The sequence below is a fragment of the Lynx canadensis genome, chromosome A3 (genome assembly GCF_007474595.2).
Source record: "Lynx canadensis isolate LIC74 chromosome A3, mLynCan4.pri.v2, whole genome shotgun sequence".
Classification (NCBI taxonomy): Eukaryota; Metazoa; Chordata; class Mammalia; order Carnivora; family Felidae; genus Lynx; species Lynx canadensis.
In genome coordinates, this window is record NC_044305.1 from 58,157,081 (window position 1) to 58,183,560 (window position 26,480).

At 44.4% G+C, this 26,480-nt stretch overlaps 1 protein-coding gene across 1 annotated transcript in view; it reads left to right on the forward strand.

Annotated features, from left to right (window-relative positions):
- The first annotated feature begins 3,304 nt into the window (after positions 1-3,304).
- CREG2 (cellular repressor of E1A stimulated genes 2) overlaps positions 3,305-26,480 on the forward strand; it is a 31,868-nt gene continuing 8,692 nt past the window's right edge. The window contains exons 1-2 of the mRNA XM_030310377.1: positions 3,305-3,721; positions 6,623-6,792. Coding sequence (XP_030166237.1) covers positions 3,305-3,721; positions 6,623-6,792 — 587 coding nt within the window. The remainder of the gene's footprint in view (positions 3,722-6,622; positions 6,793-26,480) is intronic.

Here is a 26,480-nt window from a genome sequence, read left to right on the forward strand (position 1 = left end):
ACCAACCACATCAGTCATTAAAGTAGAAATGAGACACCATTACTCATCCACCAGACTGGGGGGGTGGGGGGGTGGGGGGGTGGGGAGAGAGAAAAGACAGAAAAATCTAACCATAATCTGTGTTGATGAGAATGTGGAGCAACAGGAAAGCTCATACACTGATAGTAGCAATGTAAATTGGTACCATCATTTTGGAAATCAGTTTGACATTATATAATATAATGAAGCATACTTCTACCCCACAACCAGCAACCCTACTACGAGGTATATACCCTAGAGAAACTCTTGAATGTGCACCAGTGCCTTAGTTTGGATTCCTCCAAAGGGCCTGAGACAAGGACTTGGTACACGGGTAGTTTACTTTGGGATGTAGTCCTAAAGAACAGGAGTGGGGGACTAGAGTGATTGGACCAGGGAGGAAGGAAAGCCATTCTAAGGCTGTGTCCCTTAGCTGTTACCACTGTGAGCAACCAGGGCTCAATCCTGCTGGATACCCTCTGAGGAAGGGTGTAAAGTGAACTGCCCACCCATGACCTGGAAATCCTTTGACTCCTGTCCCCATTGGCCAAAGATCCCTTTTCTTGGGATCTATGAGTAGAATAAATTACCTTTTCAATGGCAGGCATCTCTTGATCACCTGGCCTCACCATACCTGAATAATAAAACCTATTAAAACACCTACCAACGGGGGCATCTGGGTGGCTCAGTTGGTTAAGCATCTGACTTCAGCTCAGCTCATGATCTCACGGTTCCTGAGTTCAAGCCCCACATTAGGCTCTGTACTCACAGTGCAGAGCTTGCTTCGGGTCGTCTGCCTCCCTCCCTCTGCCCCTTCCCCACCTCTCTCTCAAAATAACCAACAACAACAAAATAAATACAAATAAAAAAAAAATAAAACACCTACTGACAATAGTTGAATAAATGGTCATATAGCTGCACTATGCAATACTATACAGCCATATATACCTACAAACAACAAAGTAAGTATGATTCTCAAACATAATTTTGACAACATAGAAAGACACAAAAAATTAAAGTATGATTTCATTTATATAAAGTTCAAAATAGGTAAGATGAATCTATAACACTGAGGATTGTATGTGTAGGAAGTCCAACTATAAAGGAAAGCAAAGAAATGTGTATCACAAATGTCAAGACAGTGATTACCTCTAGGAGAGGAGGCAAGGGATTGTAATTTGGGGAGAGAGGCATATGGAGAGCTTCTGGGGAACTGGCAATATTCCCTCACTTCACCTGAATGATTTTAACAGGTTTTTTGTACATATAATTTTATGCATTTGCTGCATGCATTCTCTCAAGAAAAATATTTGTAAATTACTATCATGTACCTTGATGAATGAACAGAGGGATTAAAAGTGAGGATGAAAATAGATCAAAATGCTAATTGTATTAATCTATCTGGTGCATGTGTGGGTGTTCACTGACTGTAGAACCATAAAGACGCCAGATCACTGCAGTGGAGTCTGGGAGGGTGATGCAGTGGGACAGACAGGGATAGACAGACAGGCAGGGACAAGTTACAAGGGACCTATATACTCAGTTAAAGAGCTTGGACTTCATCCTGCTGGCAACGAACAGTAAGAACTGGGCATTTATTCTTCATATCATGTGCTGGGACTGGCAGAGGAAAATATCCACCTCCACCAGAGCCTCAAAGGAAGAAGTGGCCCCTAACAGCCAAGAACAAGAGCCTGGGTGGAAGGAGTCAGCTGCCAGGCTCTCCTGCCTCCCCCCCCCCCCCCCCCCCCCCCCCCGCAGAGCATATGATAGAAAAGAGGCTGTGGTATGCATCTATCACGTGTCTGCTCTGTGCTTCTCCTAGGCCACTGGGATAGAAGTGACTGTCCTTATTTTACAGTCACGGCTAGTAGGTGATAGAGCAGGATGTCAATTCATTTGAAGTCATTTGAAAGAGCTCACGTCTTTTAATGACTTGCTATACTGCCTCTCCAAGACTATGGGACACATCATTCAGGGGCAAGTGAGAGAGGCTGGCAAGTCCGCAGCATAAAAGGCTGGCAGAGCCATGGGAGGAGACGAGATCATGCAGAGAGAATACCAGAACTCCCCTTAGACTAGCAACAGAAAGAAGGCATCCTGGAAAGGGTGGCTGGGGTGGGATGGGAGGCCAGCTTGGAGTGCACTGAGGAGATTAAGAAGACTTTTTAAAGAAAAATGGCTTTGAATAGGAGGGAAAAGGAGGAGGTAGATGGAATGGAGGACAGGGTAGATAACGGATCCTCTGGCTACTGCACAGTGTAACATTTACCAAAATATCTACAAAAATTCTGATGCTAGTTCAAGTCACTTTCATCCGTAACAAACTGGAAGCAGGACTATTAGATGTTAGGTGGAAAATCTAGAGCAGAATATGTCTCTTAATGGGCAGATAAGGGAATACCATAAGCAGAAGTTAAAAAGTGTAAATGATTTAGAATTATGTTGCTATCTATAAAACTTCACTATTGGAAACGGCTCACATTTCCACCAATAAAAGAATGTTTTGAAACTCTGATACATTCTTACAATTCTCTGCTACTCCATCCCAGCCACTTTGTCTCTGGGTGTTTGCTACCTTTTACTTTGGTTGATATGTAAAAATTTGACTTTGCTTTCAGAAGAACTCGCAGTTCTTCTGAAGTAAGTAAAGCGTAAGACAGTCATTGTCCTTACAAAGCAAGGGAATGGCTCTGGCATCAGACTGACTCGGTGGTAATCTTACCTTCACCATTTACTTAGTTTCCTCCTCTATAAAATGGTAACAGTCCCTACCTTTATCTATTACCAAAATATAAGCCTCTCTAGACGTTAACTTATTTAATTCTCCCATCCATCACCCAAATGAGTTCAATACCGTGGTTTGCTTGTTTTTCTAATAACGGAACTGAGGCACAGAGAGGTTAAGTGACCCGGCAGGGTCACACAGCTGGTAAGTAGGGGAGTGCGTTGGTTCGCGATTTGAACGCCCGCCACCCCCTGGCTGCAGAATCCGTGCCATCCAGCAGGTAATGAGCCCATCCCCGGACCTCGCACACGGTGAGGACTCTGCGCACGGCGGCCGCAGGACGTGCAGCATTCGAGTGGAATCCGCTTTTCCAGGAGCTCGACTTCTCAACACGGCGGGAGGCTGCGAGGGCATCCGGGGGTGGGGACCCCGCCCGGGAATCCTGCGGCGGTCGCGAGCGGAGTCCAGTTCCGCGCGTCCGCCGCACGGGGGCGCTGCCGCCCTCGCCGCCGCCCGCGCGCTCCAGGCTGTCCCCGCGGCAGGGCGCGCCGCTGCAAGATGTCCGTGCGCCGCGGCCAGCGGCCCGCGCGGCCGGTCACCCGCCTCTCCTGGCTGCTGTGCTGCAGCGCCCTGCTGTCCCCGGCCGCGGGCTACGTGATCGTGAGTTCGGTGTCTTGGGCCGTCACCAACGAAGTGGACGAGGAGCTGGACAGCGCCTCCACCGAGGAGGCGCTGCCCGCGCTGCTGGAGGACTCGGGCAGCATCTGGCAGCGCAGCTTCCCGGCCTCGGCTCACAAGGAGGACGCACACCTGCCGCCCCCGGCCGGCGCCGCCCGCTCCAGGCCGCCCCCCGCGCCGCCCGGGATGTTCTCCTACCGGCGGGAGAGCGGCCCGAGACTGCGCCCCAGCACCGCCCGCTTCCTGGCCCACGCCAGCGCCTGGGGCTGTCTGGCCACCGTGTCCGCCCACGAGAAGGTAAGCAGCCCCGCCCGGAGCCGGCTGCAGGTGCGTGCCTGGCGGTGGCCTGGGGACCGGGAGATGCTAGCGACCGCTCGCGCGCTCGGATCCAGGTCTCACAGACGTGCCCCGCCGGCGGGGTTGCGCTGTGGCCGGCGCGTAAATAACGGAACCAGATTGTGCTTTGGTTAACCTGGCAAAATGGGCTTGGGAGGTGCTAACAGTCAGGCATCCTGCCAGGCGCATGGGGATTGAAGTGCAGTCTTGAGATGGTCAGAGAGGCGTACACATAACCAGCGCCTGACCCGAGACCTGGACAAAAGAAGCCAGAGCCGCCTTCGGCATCATAGAGTAGACGCGTGCAGCCTCCCAGCCCACAGCACCCAATGGACCCGAACTTCCCGGTCACCTACTGACACTGGGGACTGGGAGAAAGACACCACTGGGGGTTTGGTGGAAGTTCACTTTTGAAATATGGAACTTAAGAGGTTTTCTGGAAAGGAGGCTTAGGGTGCAAAGTGTATAAATGCTGGAATGAGTTGTTTTCAGCTGCTGTTTTATCATTCGGTTCGTAAATGTTTTTACTCACCTGTTAGGTATAATTCCACCTTAAGCCAAAATGACATGGATAAATGATGAGGAAGTGACATCCCTAAGTATACACGGCCCAGAAAGCTTTTAGGGCTGGTGAGATCGATGTAAGGGTTTTATTACAGAGAGGTACTTTGAACTCCTGTTTAATTTATGCAAAATAAATATTTTTTTAGGGAATGGATAGGTCATTGGCCAGCGGCAGGTTCTTACCTCAGGTGTGGTCTCATCTGTTTGGAGACTGGCCAAGTCACCGAGTTGTCCACTTTATTTTCCCCTTCTATGGAATTAAGTGGTTGACTATGTTAGTTTTGAAGGTCCTGTTTTACTTTTTTAAAAATATTTAAATGACTTTATTCTGATTATGGCAATGATCTTAATCACGTTCACAGCATCCAAATGGTTCCTCACAGTTATAAATTATGCTCCTAAGACATACCTTAGGAAGATATGAAGCTTAAATAATGAGGCTGATCTTAGTCTAAAGCACGGATTGTTCTGGGGTGTGTGGCTGGCTCAGTGGGAAGAGCGTGTGTCTCTTGATCTCAGGCTTGTGAGTTTGAGCCCTGCATTGGGTGTAGAGATTACTTATATAAATAAATAAACTTAAAAAAAAAAAAAAGAAGGATGTAGACAGAGTAAATGTTTGAAAAACCCCTCGGGGCACCTGGGTTGCTAGGTTGGTTTGGCGTCCAACTTCCGCTCGGGTCATAGTCTCACAGTTCGTGAGTTCGAGCCCCATGTCAGACTCTATGCTGACAGCTCAGAGCCTGGAGCCTGCTTCAGATTCTGTGTCTCCCTCTCTCTCTGCCCCTACCCAGCTTGTGCTCTGTGTGTCTCTCTCTCAAAAATAAGTAAACATTAAGAAAAAAAATTTAAAACCACAGATTGTTCACGCAATTAAAAGTCTAGTGCCAACTAGACTTAGTCTAGTACTAAAGATATTTTGACTTTTGACATCTTTTTTCTTAGCGTTGTTAGGAATTCCCCTTTCCAATATTGACATTTAGTCCAAATTCAGTCCATTCAGAGAGCATTTACCCTATGCATGTCATGTGTACAAAGCATGATTCCAGGCAATTTATGACAAGCTGAAAAACAGAATCTGTAAATGAACTTATGTTCCCATTTTGGAAGACACCTTAACATTGTGTCTTCTCAAATGATGAAAGCCATCTCCTATTCCAGGTCTATACACCATTGCCAGGCAGTGCTTTAAAGACAAGACAGCTCCTAGGGGCGCCTGGGTGGCGCAGTCGGTTAAGCGTCCGACTTCAGCCAGGTCACGATCTCGCGGTCCGTGAGTTCGAGCCCCGCGTCAGGCTCTGGGCTGATGGCTCAGAGCCTGGAGCCTGTTTCCGATTCTGTGTCTCCCTCTCTCTCTGCCCCTCCCCCGTTCATGCTCTGTCTCTCTCTGTCCCAAAAATAAATAAACGTTGAAGAAAAAGAAAAAAAAAAAAGACAAGACAGCTCCTGAGTTCTGAGCTCAGTCACAGTAAGGAATATTCTGTAAAGGGTAAATAAAGCTCATGAAGGTTGGAATGCAGGACCCAGCAGGGCCTGGGAAAACCTAAGAAATACTTGCATACATGTCTAAGAATTTCACCTACTCCACCGAAGATCATGAATAAAAATGGGTGTGCAATGTTTCTGTGACTTCCTTTTCTCTAAAAGGGCAAGTTGCTGACTCATATAATGAAAAATTGATTACAATTAAAAAATGGAACTAATAAGTGAGAAAGTGGTGTAGCTGTAAAAGAAACAATAGTAGAAAGTTCTCGGAGTCCAAAGACCAGGTAAGATATTAAAGTTAAGACTTAAGATCTATCCCCAAAGTTGTCAGAACTTTAAGAGAGTCAGTGAAGGCAGTTGGGCTCGCAGGGGCAGGTTGTAGCTGACTTCCAAAAATTTCAGTGCCACCCCCAAATAACTTTAAATGTAACAAAGTGAGGGTGTTTTCTATGCACATGCAGCAGCTTCAAGAATAATCCCCTAGCCATCCTTCCAAACAGAATGTCCCTGCTCAGCTCCTCAATAGAGATTCCAGAGCTATCACCGGGTGAGTTGGGTCAATTGGGAACTACTGTGCCTTAATTTACTACCTGTCAGAACCATGGTGATGCCATGCCATCCACATTGCTATATTTCCTGGCTAAGCTCCCAGCTCAGGTCAGTCCAAAACCCTGCATTGAAAACAAAAAATGAAATGAAATGAAATGAAATGAAATGAAATGAAATGAAATGAAATGAAATGAAAAATAAAATAAAGATAAAATAAAATAAAATAAAATACCCTGCATTGAAAAAGCCTTTTTTGGTGTTTGTTAGATCCCAGGACTGCCATTTGGGAACTGCCTGCCCATCAGCGACGGCCCCTTGAACAACAGTACTGGGATTCCTTTCTTCTATGTGACACCCAAGGACCCTGCAGTGGCCGATCTGATGAAGAACCCCATGGCCTCCCTGCTGCTGCCAGAATCTGAAGGAGAGTTCTGCAGGTAGACAAAGAGTTTGGCCTTGCCCATACAGGTTCTTTGTTATAAAGCAGAGGGTCTATGGGGTGGGACCCTTCTGAGTTGCATCAATTTACTGGGGCCCTGAGATGCAAAATGATGTGTTCACCAACTTGAAGTGGAAAGAGTATATGTACCTTTGGACTCAGATAAACAGAATTCCACCACTCACCAAGCTATGTGATTTGGGGCAAGCTACCTAATTTTGCGGAGCCTCAGTTTCCTCATCTGTGAAATGGGAATAATAATTTCTGCTTCATACGGTTCCTGGGAGGGTTGAGGGTCTTGTACAATATCAGTGAGCAAACAGGAGCTCTTGTTATGATGGGAAAGGGGAAGCTGGGAGGTTGATGAAGGAAGATCCAGTAGTTTGTCTGTGGGGCACATGGAGCATAGAATCTATTTATCACCCCAAGAGTCTCCTGCTTCGCTATTTACTGTTTTTCAAATGAATTTCTGACCCACTATCCCCCACCACCAGAGATGTGTACCCAAAGACCCCATATTCTTTAATACACCCTCTCTTAAAAGTCTGAAAGAAAAGACATTTACGTGCAAATGGAGCATTGATCCAACACCTCTGTCTGAACTCAAAATGTAGAGCTTGAAATCAGATCCTGCCTGGAGATATCTGGACCAAGTTTGTGTGGGGGCATGCAGGGAACCCCCTGGGCAGCAGCAAATGCAACAGGTGGCCTCAGGCAAGTCCCTTAACCCCCAGGACTCTGTCACTTCACTATAAGATGTAGTGACCCTTCAGGAACTAGGATAGGATTTATCCCAATTCCAAAGTTTGATTATTTTTTATGCAAAGCATAAAAAAAAAACATATAAAGCAAACAAATTGATTAGTTCTTTCCGGGGTAGGGGTGTAGGTGGTGGTAATAATCAAAGCCACAAAATGCTGTAAAATGTCCAGATAAAAGACCTTGTCACTTCCCCTTGGGACACTGACAAGGAGAGTCGGCACCAAGCTGGAGACAGTTCAGCTGACCCAGTTCCCCAGCAAGTATGGCAAGAAGCCAGGAAAAGGGATGTTTCCTCTTTCATGGAATATTCTGTGTGTTCTTGGCCAGTCAAGCTTCCTTGCTGGCACTAGAAGTATGTGCCCAGGATACCTTTCTAAACGCCTGAGGAGTGCCTAGGTCAAGCATCCTAAAACTAGTCATGAGGCTGGAGAGTGTTGATCCTGCACCTGCCCTTGAAGACAGACAGCAGAACACAGAGCGGTGCACACAGCGGCTGCAGCTCACAGGTCGTGTAAGGAATTTATTGGAAGGTTCCAGGCGGACGTCAGCAGGAGCTGAGAGCTGGCAGCCATTAGAAACCCAGCTTAGAGAGGACCTTGCCAAGGGGGACTGAGGTTCTGCCAAAGCTGGGCAGGCTGTCTACATGGCCTGGAATCAATCATGTGTGCAAACCATCTTCATGGCAGGCCCACACACCAAAAGTGCAAACGTCTACACAACACCCCAGGGAAGCTCAGGGCCGGAGGTGGCCACCCAGGCCCCACTCAGCCACCCCAGGGCCGAGGGCATCAGTATCTCAGCACGCTTGTCACTCTGGCCTGGAAGAGGAGGGACAAGTGCCACCAGGCTCCCCAAGTCTAGATCTTCACGTGAAACTCCTTCTCAGAACTCCTCCCTCCTCGCACTGTTTAAGCTTCTGAAGCGTTAAGACACAACTTGAAGAAATAGGTACAGATCAAGGTTAGCCCCAGTGAGCACCAAAGCTAAGGTTACCAGACAGTGAGGGTTGTTATCACCCCAGGGTCCACTACTTCCAGTGAACTGCTTATGACCAGGGGTGACTCCTCTGAGTGAGCTTCCCAGTCCAAGTTCCGCATTACATTTGAGGTTTTACGTCCAGAATCTTGGTAACGTTGAGCCGAGAGACTTACCAAGAAAGACAGGCAAACACTGAAGCCCTGGGGAAACCACCCCAGCAGGAGCTCCTTGGGCCACAGGAGCATAACAAGGCATCAGGCAGAAGTGCCTAGGGCTAGGAACCACCCGGACAAGCAAGAAGTTCAGGGGACAGCCTGGCAAGGCAAGCACAAGCGGCCCCTGCTGCCTGATCCCAGGGCCCGGACGGAGGGCCGGCGACACCACAGGTCTTTGTCAAGCGCTTCAAAGTGTTTCCCACAGAACAGGGGGATACAAAAACACCTGTTTCTCCTGATGATGATGGCGATCATGACAACGACGATGATGAAGTTGATGAGGAGGATGATGATGAATCAAAGCCACCTGATCCTTTCATCTTCGGAAGGCAGCTCTTACTCAGGAAAATAAAAATTGCCTTCATTCTATAAAGTTGGTGAGTTGAAATTGGGAATCAAAAACTTGCATTTTCACCATCACGTTTGGTGCCTTCCGTGGGCTCGTATTCTCTGTGGCTCCTATTCTCTGTGGCTCCCCTCTGGGGAGGGGCCGGGTCTTTCCCATCTCATCCTAAGTGGGAAGACAAAGCCAGTACTGGTTCCTTCTGTGTGATGCATCCCAGGGCTCTGTGGGCCCACAGGGCCACGTTGTGGCTGAGGAGCCCTTGGCAGCTGAACAAACCAAGGTCAGGCCAGAAGGAAGCAACGTGGCCGCTGAAGCTCTGAGAGAAGGAAAAGAGGTGCCTTCCCAGCCATTCCCTGGGCATTTCAGCTACAACCTGCCTCTGCATGAATCAGGGTTAGCCCTGGTGCCTGTGGAGTCTGGATGGGGACAGGCTGGTGAGCTCCACTTCCAGGGGCAAGACGCAGCTCAAGAAGCGGGGCCAAACACAATTCCTGCCTGAGGGTTAGCTGAATGCATCTGATTCTACTACAAGGGCAGGCTGAGCCGCCTGCTTTTAGAGCTCCACACACAGGTAGATAGCTGTGTGTGCACGTGCATGGGCGTGCACCTGTGTGTACTGTCACACGTTCATATTATCCATTCTCACAACAGAAACGTCAACTGCCCCCACTGGGTCCCCCAGGCCACTCTGTCACCTTGAATTCATTGTCAATCCAACAGCTGAAGTGACCTTTCACACCCCAAATCAGATCCTGGAATTTCCCTGCTTAAATGCTTTCATTGGGAAAAAATAACGAAATCCTTGGTAATGGCCTAACAGGCCATGGGTGGCCAGGATCCTGCCTCCCTCTCAGTATAGATAAGAGAGCCTGATCCTTTGCTAATTGACTTAATATTTGATGCCTATTCTAGTTTTATTAATTTGAGAGCTTTAACCTGAAAGCTCATTGTAATCCAAGCTGATATGTGTTTGGCAGGTAGCTAAGAAATGTGCCTTTTTTTTATATATATAATTGACATGTAACGTTATATAAGTTTAAGGTGTACAATATGTTGATTTGATACATTTATATATTGCAGTGTGATTAGCACCAGAGTTTAGCTAACACCTCTGCCACATGCCATGATTACCATTTCTTTTCTGCGGTGAGAACATTTAAGATCTGGTCTCTTAGCAACTTCAGAATCTATGCTACAGTGTCTTTGCCTGTGATCACTATGCTGTGTGTTAGCTGTCCAAAACTTACTCATCTTCCAGTTATATGTCTTGTACCCTTTGGCCAACATTTCTCTGATTTCCCCCAATCCTCAGGCCCTGGTAACCACCATCCTACTCTGTGTTCTGGTGAGGTTGGCTTTTTTTTTTTTAGATTCCACATGTAAGTGAGATCATACCGTATATGTCTTTCTCTGACTGTCTTTTCTCACTCAACATAATGTCCTCAGGGACCATCCATGTTGTCCCAAGTGGCAGGATTTTCTTTCTCACGGCTGAGTAATATCCCATTGTATATATAAGAAATGCTTTTCACTCAGTAAGCACTCATGTATGTTGACTCATATCTTGCCTCCCAAAATTGATACTTAGATCCATCAAAACTGCTATGGGTGAAGGACATTGAGTATCCAAAACTCTCAGGAAGTTTAATGATGAAAATACACAGCAGATATCCTTTCCTTAACTGAATCTGGGAGAGGCCAACATCTTGAGAATAAGGAAAGGGACAAATATTTCTCTGTATTTTACAGGTGTATGGGGACCTTAAAGAGTTTCTCGGTGAATCTGAAAAATTCAACCTGGGATACTGCATCCCATGTAGTTAGGGGATTTTCCCCCAAACTTTTCACCACCCGACCCTCTGATCCCTGAACTTACCCTAAAATGTCACAGTAAAGTCACTAGATTTAATCGCACCCAGCTGTCTTGACTCCCGCCAGGACATATTGAATTGGGTGCTATTACCCTGTCTTTCTTCCTGGAGGAGATCATTTGAAAGGGAATCTTACTGAATAATAAGCAGAAAGTGACTTTCAGTACTGATTAAGGACAGGATTGGCGGTTTCTAAGGGACAAAGCTCAGGTCTCCAAACTCAGGTGAACATGACAAATTGAGAATAAGATTCCAGTTTACAAGCTTCGCCAGCAATCCGCAGCTCCCTCCTCTCTCATTTTCCTCTCCCTTCAAATACATAAGCATATAGAGATGCTCCTATGCCAAAGTGAATTTATGCTCAGACCAGAGACCCAGTTGTATGAAAATCCAGTAAATAACAAAGCCCCCCAGAGACATTTCTCATCCACTGAAACATCTTTTCTTATGGAGCATGCAGGCTTGAACACCGTGGATTTTAGGTTTTGCATCTTCTCAGAGAGCCAAGGCAAAGCAGGCCCTCTGGGTCAGGAAGGGTTCTTCTATTGAGTGACATTCTGTTGTTGGCATCAGATGAATTTCCATTTTGAAGACTGGAAATAAATGGAAACAAAAGAGGTTTATCGGATGCTTTTCACAATGAAAAAATTTTGATAGTTTGGACAAATGCTATGTTTCTATCTGAAAACACTTGTTTCCTTTTTCCCAAAAGGCTTTTAATGAAATATTGCCATGGCCTGTTCCTTTCCCCCCAGCTGAGGGCATCTCTGCCCAAACAATGAGCTTGTCAAAGGTCTTTAATTGACCAGGACTCAGTGTGGTTTGGCATCAGAGGAGATGCTAAGATTCTGGTTTGCAAAGGAATCTAGTTTCTGAGAGGGAGGTGCCAGACCCTGAATGGATTACAGCCCAGTGGGTGTGTAAAACATAGGATGGGAGGCTTTCAGAAATGATGACCCCTCAGAATTATTGGCTTGGGGGGTGGGGTGCCATGTTGCGGATGCAATTCTACACCGAAGAATCACACATCAAAAAGGCATCACTCACCCTAGAGAGTTTGGGACAATGTGCTTGGACACAGATTCCTGCCCTATCCTCTGAGTAGCCCCTGCATTTGATAGGCACATTAACAGTGTGAGAAATTCTTTTGGTAAAACGTGGGAGGGTGCTGATGGTAGGGCTGGTCTGCCTTTATGCCACAAGCACAGGATAAACGCTTGGTGGGCGCGCACAACTCAAATAGTGTACTGAGTTTAATTATTCCTTCTCTGCAGCAAATGACAAGAAATTCCACAAATATAAATGCCCCTTAGCCTGCATCTTTTTAACTATTCTTGTAGGAAGAAGAAATACGTTGAGTGGTAGCTGAAAACCTCAGCCCAGCCCAATTCTAAATGCAGGCTCTGGGATTTGTGCCCCTAGAACTGCGTGTGGAAGGCACTCTCTTCCATCATTCTCTAGGAGAGTTTGCACACAGAGTAAACATGTGCTTGCAACAGCTTGCCTGCTAACGGCCAAGATACATCTCCGTCTGCACTCTGTCTACCTGAGACGCGACATGAGTTTCAAAGCACAGGGCCCAGCCCTCATCAGATAAAGAAGCTGAATTCAATTTCTCTTCACTGAATTGTGTTCATTCCCCTTGAAGGCAACATATAAATCTTCTAAATAGATTGCTGTCTGTCCGGATTCATGTTGCCTCTTCTCCTTTGCCTACACATCCCTGAAATCCTAAAGCTAACACTAAGCTGAGTTGCTTTTAAAAGAGCTGTCTGGGAAGACCAGGGAGCCATGTGGACAGAAGACTTACTGAGCAGGTGTTTGAGTATTCTCTCCCATCTTTCACTCATTTCCATGGTCAGTGCTCCCAATAACCTGAAGCCACTTCTTTCTCCCGAATTTCATTTCAGCTCCATGAAGTTCTGTCCCTGTGATTCCCAGGACACTCATTTCATGGGTGCACTGACGATTCTGGTTCCTCTGTCTTTATACACCTCTTTCCTGCATCTCTGACTACCTCTCCTGATCCAGTTCATAATGTTTTATTCACCTGGTAGACATGATTCCTCCTTGAGCTGAAATGATATGGATTCATAAGGATGCAACTTCTGTAAATATACACCTTCCAGAAAGCTTTTAGGGTTGCTGAGATAGATTTAAGAGTTTTATTACAAGGCCCTTAGCCTCTGGAAATCAATAATCTCTTTTGTATATCTATTGGATTTGCCTATTCTGGACATTCCCTATAAGTGTAATTATATAATGTATGGTTTTGTGACTGATTTCTTTCACTTAGCACAATCCTTTGCCAATGCAAAATGAACGAACCTTTTAGAATCTCTAAAAGCAAAAAAGAGCATTTTATTCAAGTCCAAGTTAAGACAGCTGCCTGGGAAGCACACTCTTGACAGGGAAGAAAGTGCTCCGGAGAGTGAATCATTTTTACAGAGTTATATCCTTTTTACATCTTGTAAAAGCTCAAAAGATTATGGATTAGCATGTAGGCAGGAATCGCAAATTTTGTCATAAAGCAATGCAGGGAGCAGGAGCATTGATCGATATCTCAAGGACAAGATGGTGTTCCTTTAGGCTGCTCACTCACAACACAGGTGTACGATGTGTGCTTGGCCAGCCGTAAATTGGGCTTGGGGTTGGAACGAAGTCTACGGACAGTCATGCAGACTTAGAAAGAAATATAATATGGCTTCCACTGCAGATCACACTGTTAGAGTTTTTCTCCCATCAGTTTTCAGGGCTCATTATGTTTTAGCATGGATGAAAACTTCATTCATTTTTATGGCCAAATACAATTTTGTTGTATGAATATACTACGTTTTATTTATCTATTTTTATTTATCTGTTCATTAGTTGATGGACATTTGCTCCCATGTTTTGACTATTACGAATTATGCTACTATGAATATTTGTGTACAGGTTTTTGTATGGACATTTTTTTTTTCAGTTCTCTTTGGTATACACCTAAGAGTGAAATTTCTGGGTCATATGGTAACTCTGTGTTTAATTTTTTGAGGAACTGACTGTTTTCTTCACTAGCTGTACCATTTTATCTTCCCATCAGCAACATATGAGGTTTCCAGTTTCTCTATATCCTCATCAACCCTTGTTATTCCTTTTTTATGATAGCCATCCTAATGGGTAAGGAGTGGTATCTCATGTAGATTTGATAAGTATTTCCCTAATGGCTACTGATGTTAAGCTTCTTTTCATGTTCTTATTAGCTACCTATATATCTTATTTGGAGAACTACTTAATGCCTTTACCCATTTTTTCAAATTTATTTATTTATTATCAAGTTAGCTAACATATAGTGTAGTCTTGGCTTCAGGAGTAGATTCTCATAATTCATCACTTACATACAACACCCAGTGCTCATCCCAACAAGAGCCCTCCTCAGTGTCCATCACCCATTTTCTCCACCCCCCCCCCAACATCCTATCCCCATCAATCCTCAGTTTATTCTGTGTATTTAAGAGTCTCTTATGGTTTGCCTCCCTGTTTGTATCTTATTTTTCCTTCCCTTCCCCTATGGTCTTTTGTAAAGTTTCTCAAATTCCACATATTAGTGAAATCATATGATATTTGTCTTTCTCTGACTGACTTATTTCACTTAGCATAATACCCTTCAGTTCCATCCATGTTGTTGCGAATGGGAAGATTTCATTCTTTTTCATCACTGAGTAATATTCTGGGGTGTGTGTGTGTGTGTGTGTGTGTGTGTGTGTGTGTACATACATAAATACACTACATTTTCTTTATCCATTCATGAATTGATGGCCATTTGGGATCTTTCCATAATTTGGCTGTTGTTCATGGCACTGCTGTAAACATTGGGGTACATATGCCCCTGTGAATCAGCACTCCTGTATCCCTTGGATAAATTCCTAGTAGTGCTATTGCTGGCTCATAGAGTAATTCTTTTTTTTTTTTTTTAATTTTTTGAGGAACATCCACCCTGTTTGCCAGAACTGCTGCACCAGTTTGCATTCCTACCAACACTGCAAGAGGGGTTCCCTTTCTCCACCTTTCTCCACATCCTTGCCAACATCTCCTGTTTCCTGAGTTGTTAATTTTAGCCACTCTGACCCGTGTGAGGTGGTATCTCAATGTGGTTTTGATTTGTATTTCCCTGATGATGAGTGATGTTGAGCATCTTTTCATGTGCATGTTAGCCATCTGGACGTCTTCTTTGGAAAAGTGTCTATTCATGTCTTCTGCCCACTTCTTCATTGGATTCTTTGTTTTTCAGGTGTTGAGTTTGGTAAGTTTTTAATAGATTTTTGATACTTACTAACTCTTTATCTGATATGCCATTTGCAAATGTCTTCTCCCATTCCGTCCGTTGCCTTTTAGTTTTGTTGATTGTTTCCTTTGCTGTGCAGAAGCTTTTTATATTGATGAGGTCCCAATAGTTCATTTTTGCTTTTATTTCCCTTGCCTTTGGAGACATGTCAAGTAAGAAGTTACTGCAGCCGAGGTCAAAGAGGTTGCTTCCTGTGTTCTCCTGTCGGATTTTGATGGTTTCCTGTCTCATTTAGGTCTTTCATCCATTTTAAATTTATTTTTGTGTATGATATTAGAAAGTGGTCCAGTTTCATTCTTCTGAATGTTGCTGTCCAGTTCTCCAAACACCATTTGCTAAAGAGACTGTCTTTTTTCCATTGGATACTCTTGTGACTTTGTCAAAGATTAGTTGACCATATATTTGTGGGTCCATTTCTGCATTCTCTATTCTATTCCATTGATCTATGTGTCTGTTTTTGTGCCAGTATACTGTCTTGATGATTACACTTTGTAATATAGGCTGAAGTCCAGCATTGTAATGCCTCCAGTTTTGGTTTTCTTTTTCAACATTACTTTGGCTGTTCAGGGTCTTTCGTGGTTCCATACAAATTTTAGGATTTGTTTTTTCTACCTCTGTGAAGAATGCTGTTGCTATTTTGATTGGGATTGCATTGAATGGGCAATGGCATCCCTTCCAAACTCCATGTCTCCTGCTTGTGCCTTTCTCTTCTTTTCTGTGTCTCACCAACCTCCCCAAGCAAAACCAAACCCTTCTGTGTCTACTGCCTCTACAGGAATCCAAAATGCAATAACATCAGGGAGGATGACATTGCAGGATTGCACACACTTAATCTCTCCTTCTTTCCTTCCACACACCAGCCTGGGTGCACTGGGGAGGGGGCCTTCCCTTGCCCTGATCGTCCAGACTCATTAACGTACTTTCCTAAACATGAAAGCAGCCCTTCCTGAGACGCATTTGCTACTCTCTGCTCCCACCACGTGGCCTCTACCCTAGTCACACAGACATGCAGGAATTCATGGCCAGCTCTGGTCAGTTATTGTTTCTAGTAGTGATTTTATTTTCTTGCTCCTTCAGGAGCCAAAATATGCAGTTAAGCTAGACTTGGAGGTCAGGAAATAGCAGATGGTGTATCAGACTGGAGGGCTATGCAAAGTGATTACCAGGGAACAAGAGGTGAAGGGCAGACTTGGGGGAGGTTCAGTAGGAGAAGAGGCAGTTCCTTTCCTGCCAGTGCTGCATACATCCCAGGCTGGGGATGGACCAGCAAGGCCCTGAACTAATCCAGAAAGAACAAGGTCACCAATGGATTCCAAACTTTACATCAGCAAGGTCTTTTTCATTATTTCACTCTATACTCCATATACTATGAAATATTTTTGTCTAATAGGCAGACAGTGTTTTGAAATAATTTATCCCCCCATTTTTATTACTCAAAGACATATGTACATATGCAAATCAGAGCTTGTGATCAGCATGACATTTTTACCTCACTAATTCCAGAGTGATTTAATTCCAACCAAAAGCAAAGAAAATGGCTTTACATGGTGTCAAGAACTGTGACGGGTCTAAGATTTTCCCTATTTGCAAGCAAGTTGGCTATGTTCCTTCTCACTAACAAGTGAGCCTGCCATGGTTCATGGATGCTGGCAGAAGACACAAAACTCATGGGTCAGAGAAAAAGGGCTGTTACTCACAGCAATATTAGTAGCTAGAGCAGCAGCACTTTATGGCAGGGGTTCCCATGGGCCCTAATTCCCACAAGGATGTGAAGAGGACCACAGGCATGTGTACACACAGTGGGTTGCATTATGGGAAAGGAACCCTCAGCCCAGAGAAACAAAATCTTGTATAACAGAGCAAGCCTGCCTGCCATCCCCCCCACCCCCAAGAAAGACAGCATCCTCATCCTACTACTGGACAGCAAATAAGCCTGCCCTTCGCCCCAGAAGGAAACACTGTCTCTTCCAAGGCTGTTTGCTCTATAAAGATCTTCAGGGAAAAGATGGTCCCAAACACAGGGAGCTAGTCCTCTGCTCACAAGAGTTCAGAAACACGAAAGACCCATGGAGAACTTCTGCCAGAGAGATGGTATATAGAGTCTTATCTCAGAGAAATGCATAGATTTGTGAATATTTTTTTAAATACAGGCCATTTTTGCTTCACATGATCCTGCGTTAGTACCAATGGTAGCATATGGGAACCACCCTTACTTTACACAGTTCTACCATGACTTTACTACCTGTATTGAGAATAGTTTGTGGATCACTATTTTTTTAAGTGTTTATTTATTTTTGAGAGAGAAGAGTGTGAGGGCATGAATGGGGGAGGTGCAGAGAGTGAGGGGAACAGAGGATCCAATATGAGCTCCGCGCTGACAGCAGAGAGCCCCATGTGGGGTTCAGACTCATGACCAAGATATCATGACCAGAGCCAAAGTCAGACACTCAACCAACTGAGCCACTCAGGCATCCCTGTGGATCGCTATTAATACCACCCAGCATTAGGATCCATTCTAACAACAAGAAGAGTTCCAGAAACTGCAAGCCCTCCTTTCAGTGAGGAACCACTCAGTTGCAAGAAATAGAAAAATAAGCTCAGATGTGCTTAGAGAATTAAAAAAACTGATTAGTTGACATATTTGAAAAGTCCAGAGGTAGGCTTTTCTTAGGGGCTCTGCAGTGTCGGCCAAAATGAGATTTTTCCCGTTTCTCCTGTCTGCCTCCTCCAGTGTCTGCTCCATCTTAAGGGTGGCCCCACTTGTGATCCAAATGCGGTGCTGGCAACTTCGAGGTCGCTCTCTGTTTATGTCCAGCAAAAGCAGGCATCTCACCAGGTAGACTCCAAAGGAGAGTAAGGGGGTTGCCATTCCAGAAGTCCCCAGCAAGTAGGTCCTTGAGCTTTAGTGACCAAACTTCTTGTGCCAATCCCTGAAATGTCACTCTGGCCAGGGGATAGAGCGTGCTGGTTGTTGTAGGCAATCCCAGCCCTCAGGATGTGGGGATGGAGTAGGGCTCCCTGAAGCTGTGTGAGGGAGAATGGATGCCTAAACAATATGCAAAGTACAGAGGCAAGAGGCAGGAGTGCTTCCTGCAACCCCTGTTCACCAAGGTGAACTGGAAGGGTCCCCTGGGTACACTGCATCCCCCTTCCTGTCGCTGGTGCATTTACTGACCAGGTGTGTTGCACTCACGTGACTAAGGGTGGGGTTGCAGTCTGACCTCTTCCAGACGGTATATGGTTTCCTTTTGCTGCTGTAACAAAGCACCATAACCCAGTGGCTTCAAACAACACCAATGTGTTAAGGTTATGGAGCACAGGAGTCCCAAACAGGTGTTAGTAGGCTAAAATCCAGCTGTAGGCAGGACTGTGTCCTTCCAGGAGGCTCTAGGGGAATAACCATGTTCTTGCCTTTTCCAGCTTCTAGGAGCTGCCTGCACTCCTTAGCCCATGGCCCCTTCCACACTCAAAGCCAGCCATGGCTAATTGAGTCTTTCTCATACCACATCTCTGTGACACTCTCTTTGGCCTCCCTCTGTGACTTTAAGGACCCCTGTGACTGCATTGGGCACAGCCAGATAATCCCAGATAATCTCCCTATCCAATGCCAGCTGATTAACCACCTTAATTTCTCTTTGACACAGTCACATGTCTCAGAGATTAGGCTGCAGAACTCTTTGGGTGGGGGCATTATCCTGCCTACCACAGGTGGGAAGAAACTTAATGCTGAGTCTAGCTGGGTTGCCCACTATGTAAATGGAGTTTTCTATTTGCCTATTTAAATACATCATCTCCTTTGTATTTTATGTAATCACCACCAGTGGAGAAGCAAAACACTTCCTATTTACATATGATGCTCCCTATTTAAATTCTGTAATGACTTACTTATGAGTACTAATTTGTTGCTTTCATCAAAGAGCAATTTGTGAAGAAATTAGCTTTCACAGTGAACAAATAATTGGGTACAACTGATGACAGTCTTGCCCAGTATATGTAAATTTTGTTCCTGTTTACTATTCTTACTTTTCTTCTCCTATCTCGGGTTTTTTACAAAGTTCAATATAGATTCAGTTTTTGTAGTTATTATGTGGATTGCTTCCCATCATTCCTTCCCCTTAGCCCACAAGAAAAATTCACAGTTCAGCAACTAATTTTTGCGGTTTCATAAACACAGCAGACCATAACGTTTCCAGTGGTATACAATGTTCTCACCTGAAGCAATTTACCTGAAAATGTGGGCATGTCCAGTGTTTCTCTTGCTATAACTCAACAGGATGTATAATAAAAGAAAACTTCCAGGCAAGTGAAAACAAGTTCCTTAAATAAAAGCAAAACATATGCTTTGCTTAACAAACGTACCTTTCTCAAGATTTTAATGCAATGTAACGGATGAGAATGAGTTTCAATGAATCGTGCCTCAGGGCTTCCATTTTAGAAATGTGTGCCATCTGGGAGAAGAGGATCTGTGAGAGTCTGCTTGGCCAGCTGTGTCAGGGGCCCCCAAACCACCCCCGGGCTTGATGATTCACAAAAAAACTCACAGGATTCAGGAGCTCGTGCTTTATGACTGTGAAAGAATACAGATCAAGGTCATCAGAGGAAAAAGCTGCACTGGGCAGAGTCCAAGCAAAAGCAGGCACAAGCTTCCAGGAGTCCCTCCCAGTGAGACCGTATGGAGACACACTTAATTCTCCCGGCCACCACGCATGACGACGTGTGCAAAATATTGCCAGCCAGAGACGCTCACTTGAGCCTTGGTATCCGGGGTTTGCACTGTAATTCAGTCACATGGGCACTACAGTGTCTGCATGACTGGTCTTAGCTACTCTGTCTCTGGGCCCCACAAGTTCAGATTGATCCAGTGTGGCCTAGGGCCTCAGAAGGAGGTGTCAAGAGCTCAGAGGTTAGCCTCCAGGAGCCAGTCAAGGGCCAGTCCTCCTGAAACAGGCCATTCTTTGAAATGTGCAGGGTTTGAGCAACTGTGGTCTGCCGAGTTAGCTCTTTGCCTGCGTGTCAGATTACGTGACCTACGTCGTGTGGATATTGTGAGGCTTAGACAAATCAGTTGCCTTAAAAGATATGTGATGTTATGTAAAGAAGATATGTAAATGTCATATAATCACACCTGATTTCAAAAAGGAAAACAGAAATTATATCATGTTCTCAGCAGCAATAAAATTATGAAGTGAAATAAATGAATAGGTAGCTAAGTGGCTAGATTTGAAATGATTTGCTTGGCCTACCCAGAAACTGGCAAGGTCCCCACAGTGGGGACAGCTTTTGCCATGATGCCGGGGTGCATCACAGTATTAGGATGGTAAAAACACACAAACTTCCAGGAGCCAGACAGTGTGTGCTGTCCCCACATCTCCCTGGGCTCCTTCAACACAGGCTCCCAATCCAGGGAGAGGATGTGCCACAAACATAATAGGTCTCCATTTTAAGCTTAAAAAAAAAAAATACTTCCAAGATTTTATAAGTTAACTCCCCCCTACATTACATGTTAGCTACTACTCTCCTAATTTAACCCCTTCCATCCCATAACACCCTACCTCTGCAACAAATGTAGCCAGAGAGGCAGAGGGGGAGGCTCTTGGTGCTCACCATTTCATAATGACCGTTCAGTCCCTACCATCTTTGCGTTAGCTCAGGCTGCCGTAGCAAAATACCACAGCCTGGGAGAATGAAACAGGAGAAAGTTATGTTTTCACAGGTCCGGAGTCTAGAAGCCCAAGACTAAGGTGTCAGCTGGGTTGGTTTCTCTTGAGGCCTCTCTCCTGGGTTTGAAGACGGCCACCTTTTTGCTCTGCCCTCACATGGCCTTTCCTCTGCCTGCCCCTCCCTGCTCTCTTCTTATAAGAGCAGCAGTCCCATCGGATGAGGACACCCCCCTTATGACCTCATTAACCTTAATTAATGAATTAATTAATTAACCTTAATTACTTCTCTGAAGACCCTATTTTCAAATACACTCATGGGGCACCTGGGTGGCTCAGTCGGTTGAGCATCCGACTCTTGATTTCGGCTCAAGTCATGATCTCGCGGTTCATGGAATTGAGCCCCAAGTCCAGAGCCTGCTTGGGACTCTCTCTCTTCCTCTCGCGTCCCCAGCCCTTGCTCATGCTCTCTTACTCTCTCAAATACAGTCACACTGGGAATTCGTGCTTCACTATTTGAATTTGCCAGGCACACAGTTCAGTCCACAGCAATCTTCTTGATATTTCATGATCGATACCCCCACCAACTGAGACTGTAAAATTCCTGAACTCTCCAGCCATCCCACCCCTTTCAGCCCCCATGACATTTGAGCAGCAACAGCATCACTATATGAGGGCTTGCTACACACCAGGAACTATTCTGATTATATTATGTAAGGGTTTAATCCACATGTAAGGGTTCCAGAGACCCTGACGAACAGCCTTCCTCTTCCAGTCCCACAGTCTAAACCAGGGGTCAGAAAATGATTTCTGTACTGAGGAGATGGCAAATTTTGTAGGTGAGGTGGGCCATGCAGTTTCTGTCACAACCACTCTGCCATTGTAGCCTGAAAGCCGCCACAGAATGGGACTGTACTCCAATACAACTTTTTGCAAGAGTGCAATCCAAATTTCATATAGATTTCATGTGTCATAAAATCTTCTTCTTTTGATTTTTCTCAATCCTCTAAAAGCATAAAATCCATTCTTCTCTCTCGTGCCAAACAGAAATAGGCGACAGGCCACGCTTGGCCAGCCAGGCCATCATTTGCCTGATCTAAACCAGTGGAGGAATGAAAGAGTAAAGCAGACAGAATAGCAAAGTATTGCCTTCTCGTTGACCTAGCCAACATGGTGTGGGCCAGGGAACTCCAGAATTCGATAGATGTACACAGTCTGCAGCACTGCACCCGGGGCCTCCCTGAGCTGTGGCAGGTCTTTCTCGTTTATGGCAGATGGATAGCATAGTATGTGCACTTCCTGCAGGGAGATGTTCAGTGTCTTCTTTCAAAGTCACCAGTTAATGTAAATCTGAGTAGTGGAGAGAGTCAAGAGAGTTATCCTGGGGAACCTTGCTCATCGCAGGACCGAAAAGTCTCCCTGTCTCCCACCACCAACACCTCGAAACACCACTATAAGGCAGGAACTTTTTGTGCCTGTTTCTTACAGGTGAGGAAATCGAGGCACAGAGAGGTTGAGTCACAGCCAGGATTCCAGTCTAGGAGGCTGAATAGGAGCCCCTACTCTCTCTCTCTCTCTCTCTCTCTCTCTCTCTCTCTCTCTCTCTTTCTCTCTCTCTTTAGTTTATTTATTTTGAAAGAGAGAGAAAGAGTACGAGCAGGGGAGGGGCAGAGAGAGAGGGACAGAGAATCCCAAGTAGGCTGGGCATTGTGAGTGCGGAACCCAATATGGGGCTTGAACTCACAAACTGTGAGATGGTGACCTGAGCCGAAACCAAGAGTAGGACACTTAACCAACTGAGCCACCTAGGCATGCCTGAGTAGGAACCCATACTCTTAACCACCTCACTGTATGCCTTTCATGTCCTTCTGCATTTACCATATATCAGAATGCTTGGCTATCCGGACTGTACAAGACAGACAAGGAAGGAGTACTCCACCTCCCTTTTTCCTGACTCTAACTGGCCTCAAGCAAAAGGAAAATGCAAGCTGTTCCCCGCTTCCTTCTCCTTTGATGTTGGAGAACAATCCATCATAAAGTTTTCTCATTTGGCCTACCATAATGAAATGCAGTGCCGGAAAAATCTTTCAAGGCTATAGACTAATGGAGAAGGGAGATAATTCAGTCTGCCTCGAAGACGATCTTCTCTATCTTTAACCTGCTCACATTCACTTACTGTAGTTTCACATTTATATATATGAGAAAACCATTCATTACTTCCTTATGATGTTCATCGTGCTTTTACATTCCTTTGAACTCTGTGAAGAAGGCAGGCAAAAATTAATGTCCTCATTTTTCAGAAGAGGAAATTGAGGCTATGTTCTTGGGGCTCCAGCTCACAAGGTCGATGGGGGCAATGAGACCAGACACTGTATTTGCTGTGACTCAGCTATGTCACACAGCTCTCACAATACAAGTAAAATCATTCAACGTCAGAGGTGGATCTTTCCAGCTCCTCCTGTATATTCAGTAGACAGAAATAGTAGATAAATGTTTGAGAATTTTGTGAGTAAATAGATTTCCCAGCATGTACTTCTCGATCTAAAATGTTCACAATTTAATTTTTGAGTGGAAACAAATAAGATAAAAGCTCTATGCAGGCTATAATTCCAAGTTTATTTAAAAACACTTATTTTTACTTTCTAACATATTTTTATAGTCTCTAAATCTTCTACATGGAAATTCTTTGTTTTTAACCTTAACATTTTTTTATTATCTAAAGTTTTAAAATACAACTACAGACTTCATCAATCTAAAAAAAAAAGTGGTAGGAAGAAAAACATTCTTTTAAATGCATACTCATAAGAAACAAAAAGAAATCCCCTGGGGGTCAGAAATGAAGATGAAACAAACAAAAGAAACAGAACCAGAACTTCACTAGTGGGGTTTGCTGGTCTGGGAAAAGTAGAGACTTAGGTTTTGATACAATGAGAACAAAGAAACAATATCTTGGGCTGGGTCAGGTGACGGGTTAGAAATAAGGGCCCATTATAAAATCTGACCCCCAAAGAGCTACACTTTCAATTAAAGATTGGGAGACCTTATGCATTTTAGATATCTTTATCTTATAATCAATTTAGTATATCTTGGGTATCTATTTCTGGTATTTACTGTTTCTGCTGGCTCTTGCTTCTTCCTGTGAATTATGGACTAAGGTCATCTTTAACAAGGTTTTGTCTGAGAATCCTTTGAGGATTTCCCCAGGGATACCAAACAGCCCAAGAGAAAACAAACAAACAAAAAAACCCAGATACTGAAAAGTTAAGAGTCCTTCAACAAAACCATCAAGACTGATCACCTTAGAGTAAAGTGCACTAGTCAAAAAGCCATACCTATGCAGTCGCAATTTCCAACTGGCTCTGGGGTGCCACTTTTAAAAAAAAATTGTTTAATGTTTATTTATTTTTAAGACAGAGAGAGACAGAGCATGAGCAGGGGAGGGGCAGAGAGAGAGGGAGACACAGAATCTGAAGCAAGATCCAGGCTCTGAACTGTCAGCACAGAGCCCGATGCGGGGCTTGAACTCATCAGCTGCAAGATCATGACCTGAGGGGAAGTCAGCGGCTCAACTGACTGAGCCACCCAGGGGCCCCTCTGGGGTGCCACATTTTAAATATGAATAAACAGCCAAGGAAGACATTTGAGGAAAGTCTCTACCATGCAAAATGAACATATAAAAAGAACTAGGAAAAATTAAAACAATACAAAGAGAAGGAAGCAATTTTTCAGGACAGAAGACAATATACTGCAGAAGAATAGGCTTTAAAATAAAAACACTCCATGAGAACAAACAGAAAGAACCCTTAAAAATTAAAAATATGCAGGGTGCCTGGGTGGCTCAGTCAGTTAAACATCTGACTTGATTTCAGCTCAGGGAATGATCTCATGGTTTGTGAGATCAAGCCCCACGCTGGTCATGGAGCCTGCTTAAAATTAAGAAAAATTAAATTTAAATTAAAAATATGGTAGCAAAAATTAAAAATTCAACTGAAGCATTTGAGGGTAGATTTGAGGTAATCTGCCAAAAAGTAGAATAAAAAGAAACCGATGAAACATATGAGAGGAATAATAAGAAAATTAAAAGGCCAATCCAAAAGGTCCAAAAGCCAAAATAAAAGAATTCCAGAAAAGGTGAATTGAGAAAATGAAAGGAAAAAAATTGCTAGATATAACTGAAGAAAAATTCCCCCAAACCAAAAGACATGAGTCTCCAGGTTTAAAACAATCCACCAAGTACCCAAAACAATGGATTTTTTTTAAAGCCTGTATCAAGGTACATCATTGTGCAGTTTCAGGGACTCATAGGTAAAGATCAGTTTCTGAAAGCTTTCAGAGGGGCAAGGGCACAAGGTCACATACAAAAGAGCAAGGAAGAAGATCACACTGGACTATTTAATCAGCAACACTGGAATGGAGCAGTACCTTCAACATTATTTGGTGTAATCATTGCAAACATAGCATTTAATACTTAGCCAAACTATCCATCAAGAATGAAAGTAAACTAATCACATTCTCAAACATACAAAACCTCAGGTAATTTTACTTCCACTGACCTTTTTCTTAGAAAACATATATATTTTTGACAGAACCATTATACCAAAATGAGAAGAAAGGGGAAGATGGCAGCCCAGGGAAAGAAGTGATCCAACACAGGATGGGGAAATTCCCCATTGACAATAGAGGGAGTTCTCCAGATTACGGTCATGTAGCAAGCATAAAAGCAAACGGTACAGGTGGGACCCAGAGGATGACAGTCCCCAAGAAGGAAAAAGTGAACTCAGTGGAATGCTACTTTTTTCTTACTTGAGATATAGTTCACATACCATAAAATTCAACCTTTAAAGTGTGAAGTTCACCGACATTTAGAATATTGACAATGTTCTGCATCTATCTGTCACCACTATCTAATTTGAGAATATTTTTATTTCCCCCCAGATAAGCCCCATGCACATTAGCTTACCTTTCTCTTCCTGTTTCCTCTTCTTCCCAGCCCTTACAGCCACTAATCTTTCTGCCTCTATGAATTTGCATATGCTGTATATATATACATATAAATTTTACACACACACACACCTTGAAGTATCTTCAAAGTTTATCCATGCTATCCGTACTTCATTCATTTTTTTTCAGCAGTGAGAGAACATATACATTTTATAAATTTGTTTAAGTTTATTTTTTTAATTTATTTTGAGAGAGTGCGTGTGTGTGTGTGTGAGTGGAGGAGAAGCAGAGAGAGGGGGGGAGAGAGAGAATCCCGAGCAGTCTCCAGAGACCAACGCTAGGCTTGATCCCACACACTGTGAGATCGTGACTCCAGCCGAAACCAAGAGTCAAGCACTCAACCAGCTGAGCCACCCAGATGCCCCAAAGTGTTTTTTAAACTAATCTCTACACCCAGTGTGGGGCTCAAACTTACAACCCTGAGATCAAGAGTTGCACACTCCAGCAACTGAGCCAGCCAGGCACCCCAGTAGTTCATTCCTTTTTATAGCTGAGCAATATGCCATTGAATAGCTATCCCACATTCTGTCTATTT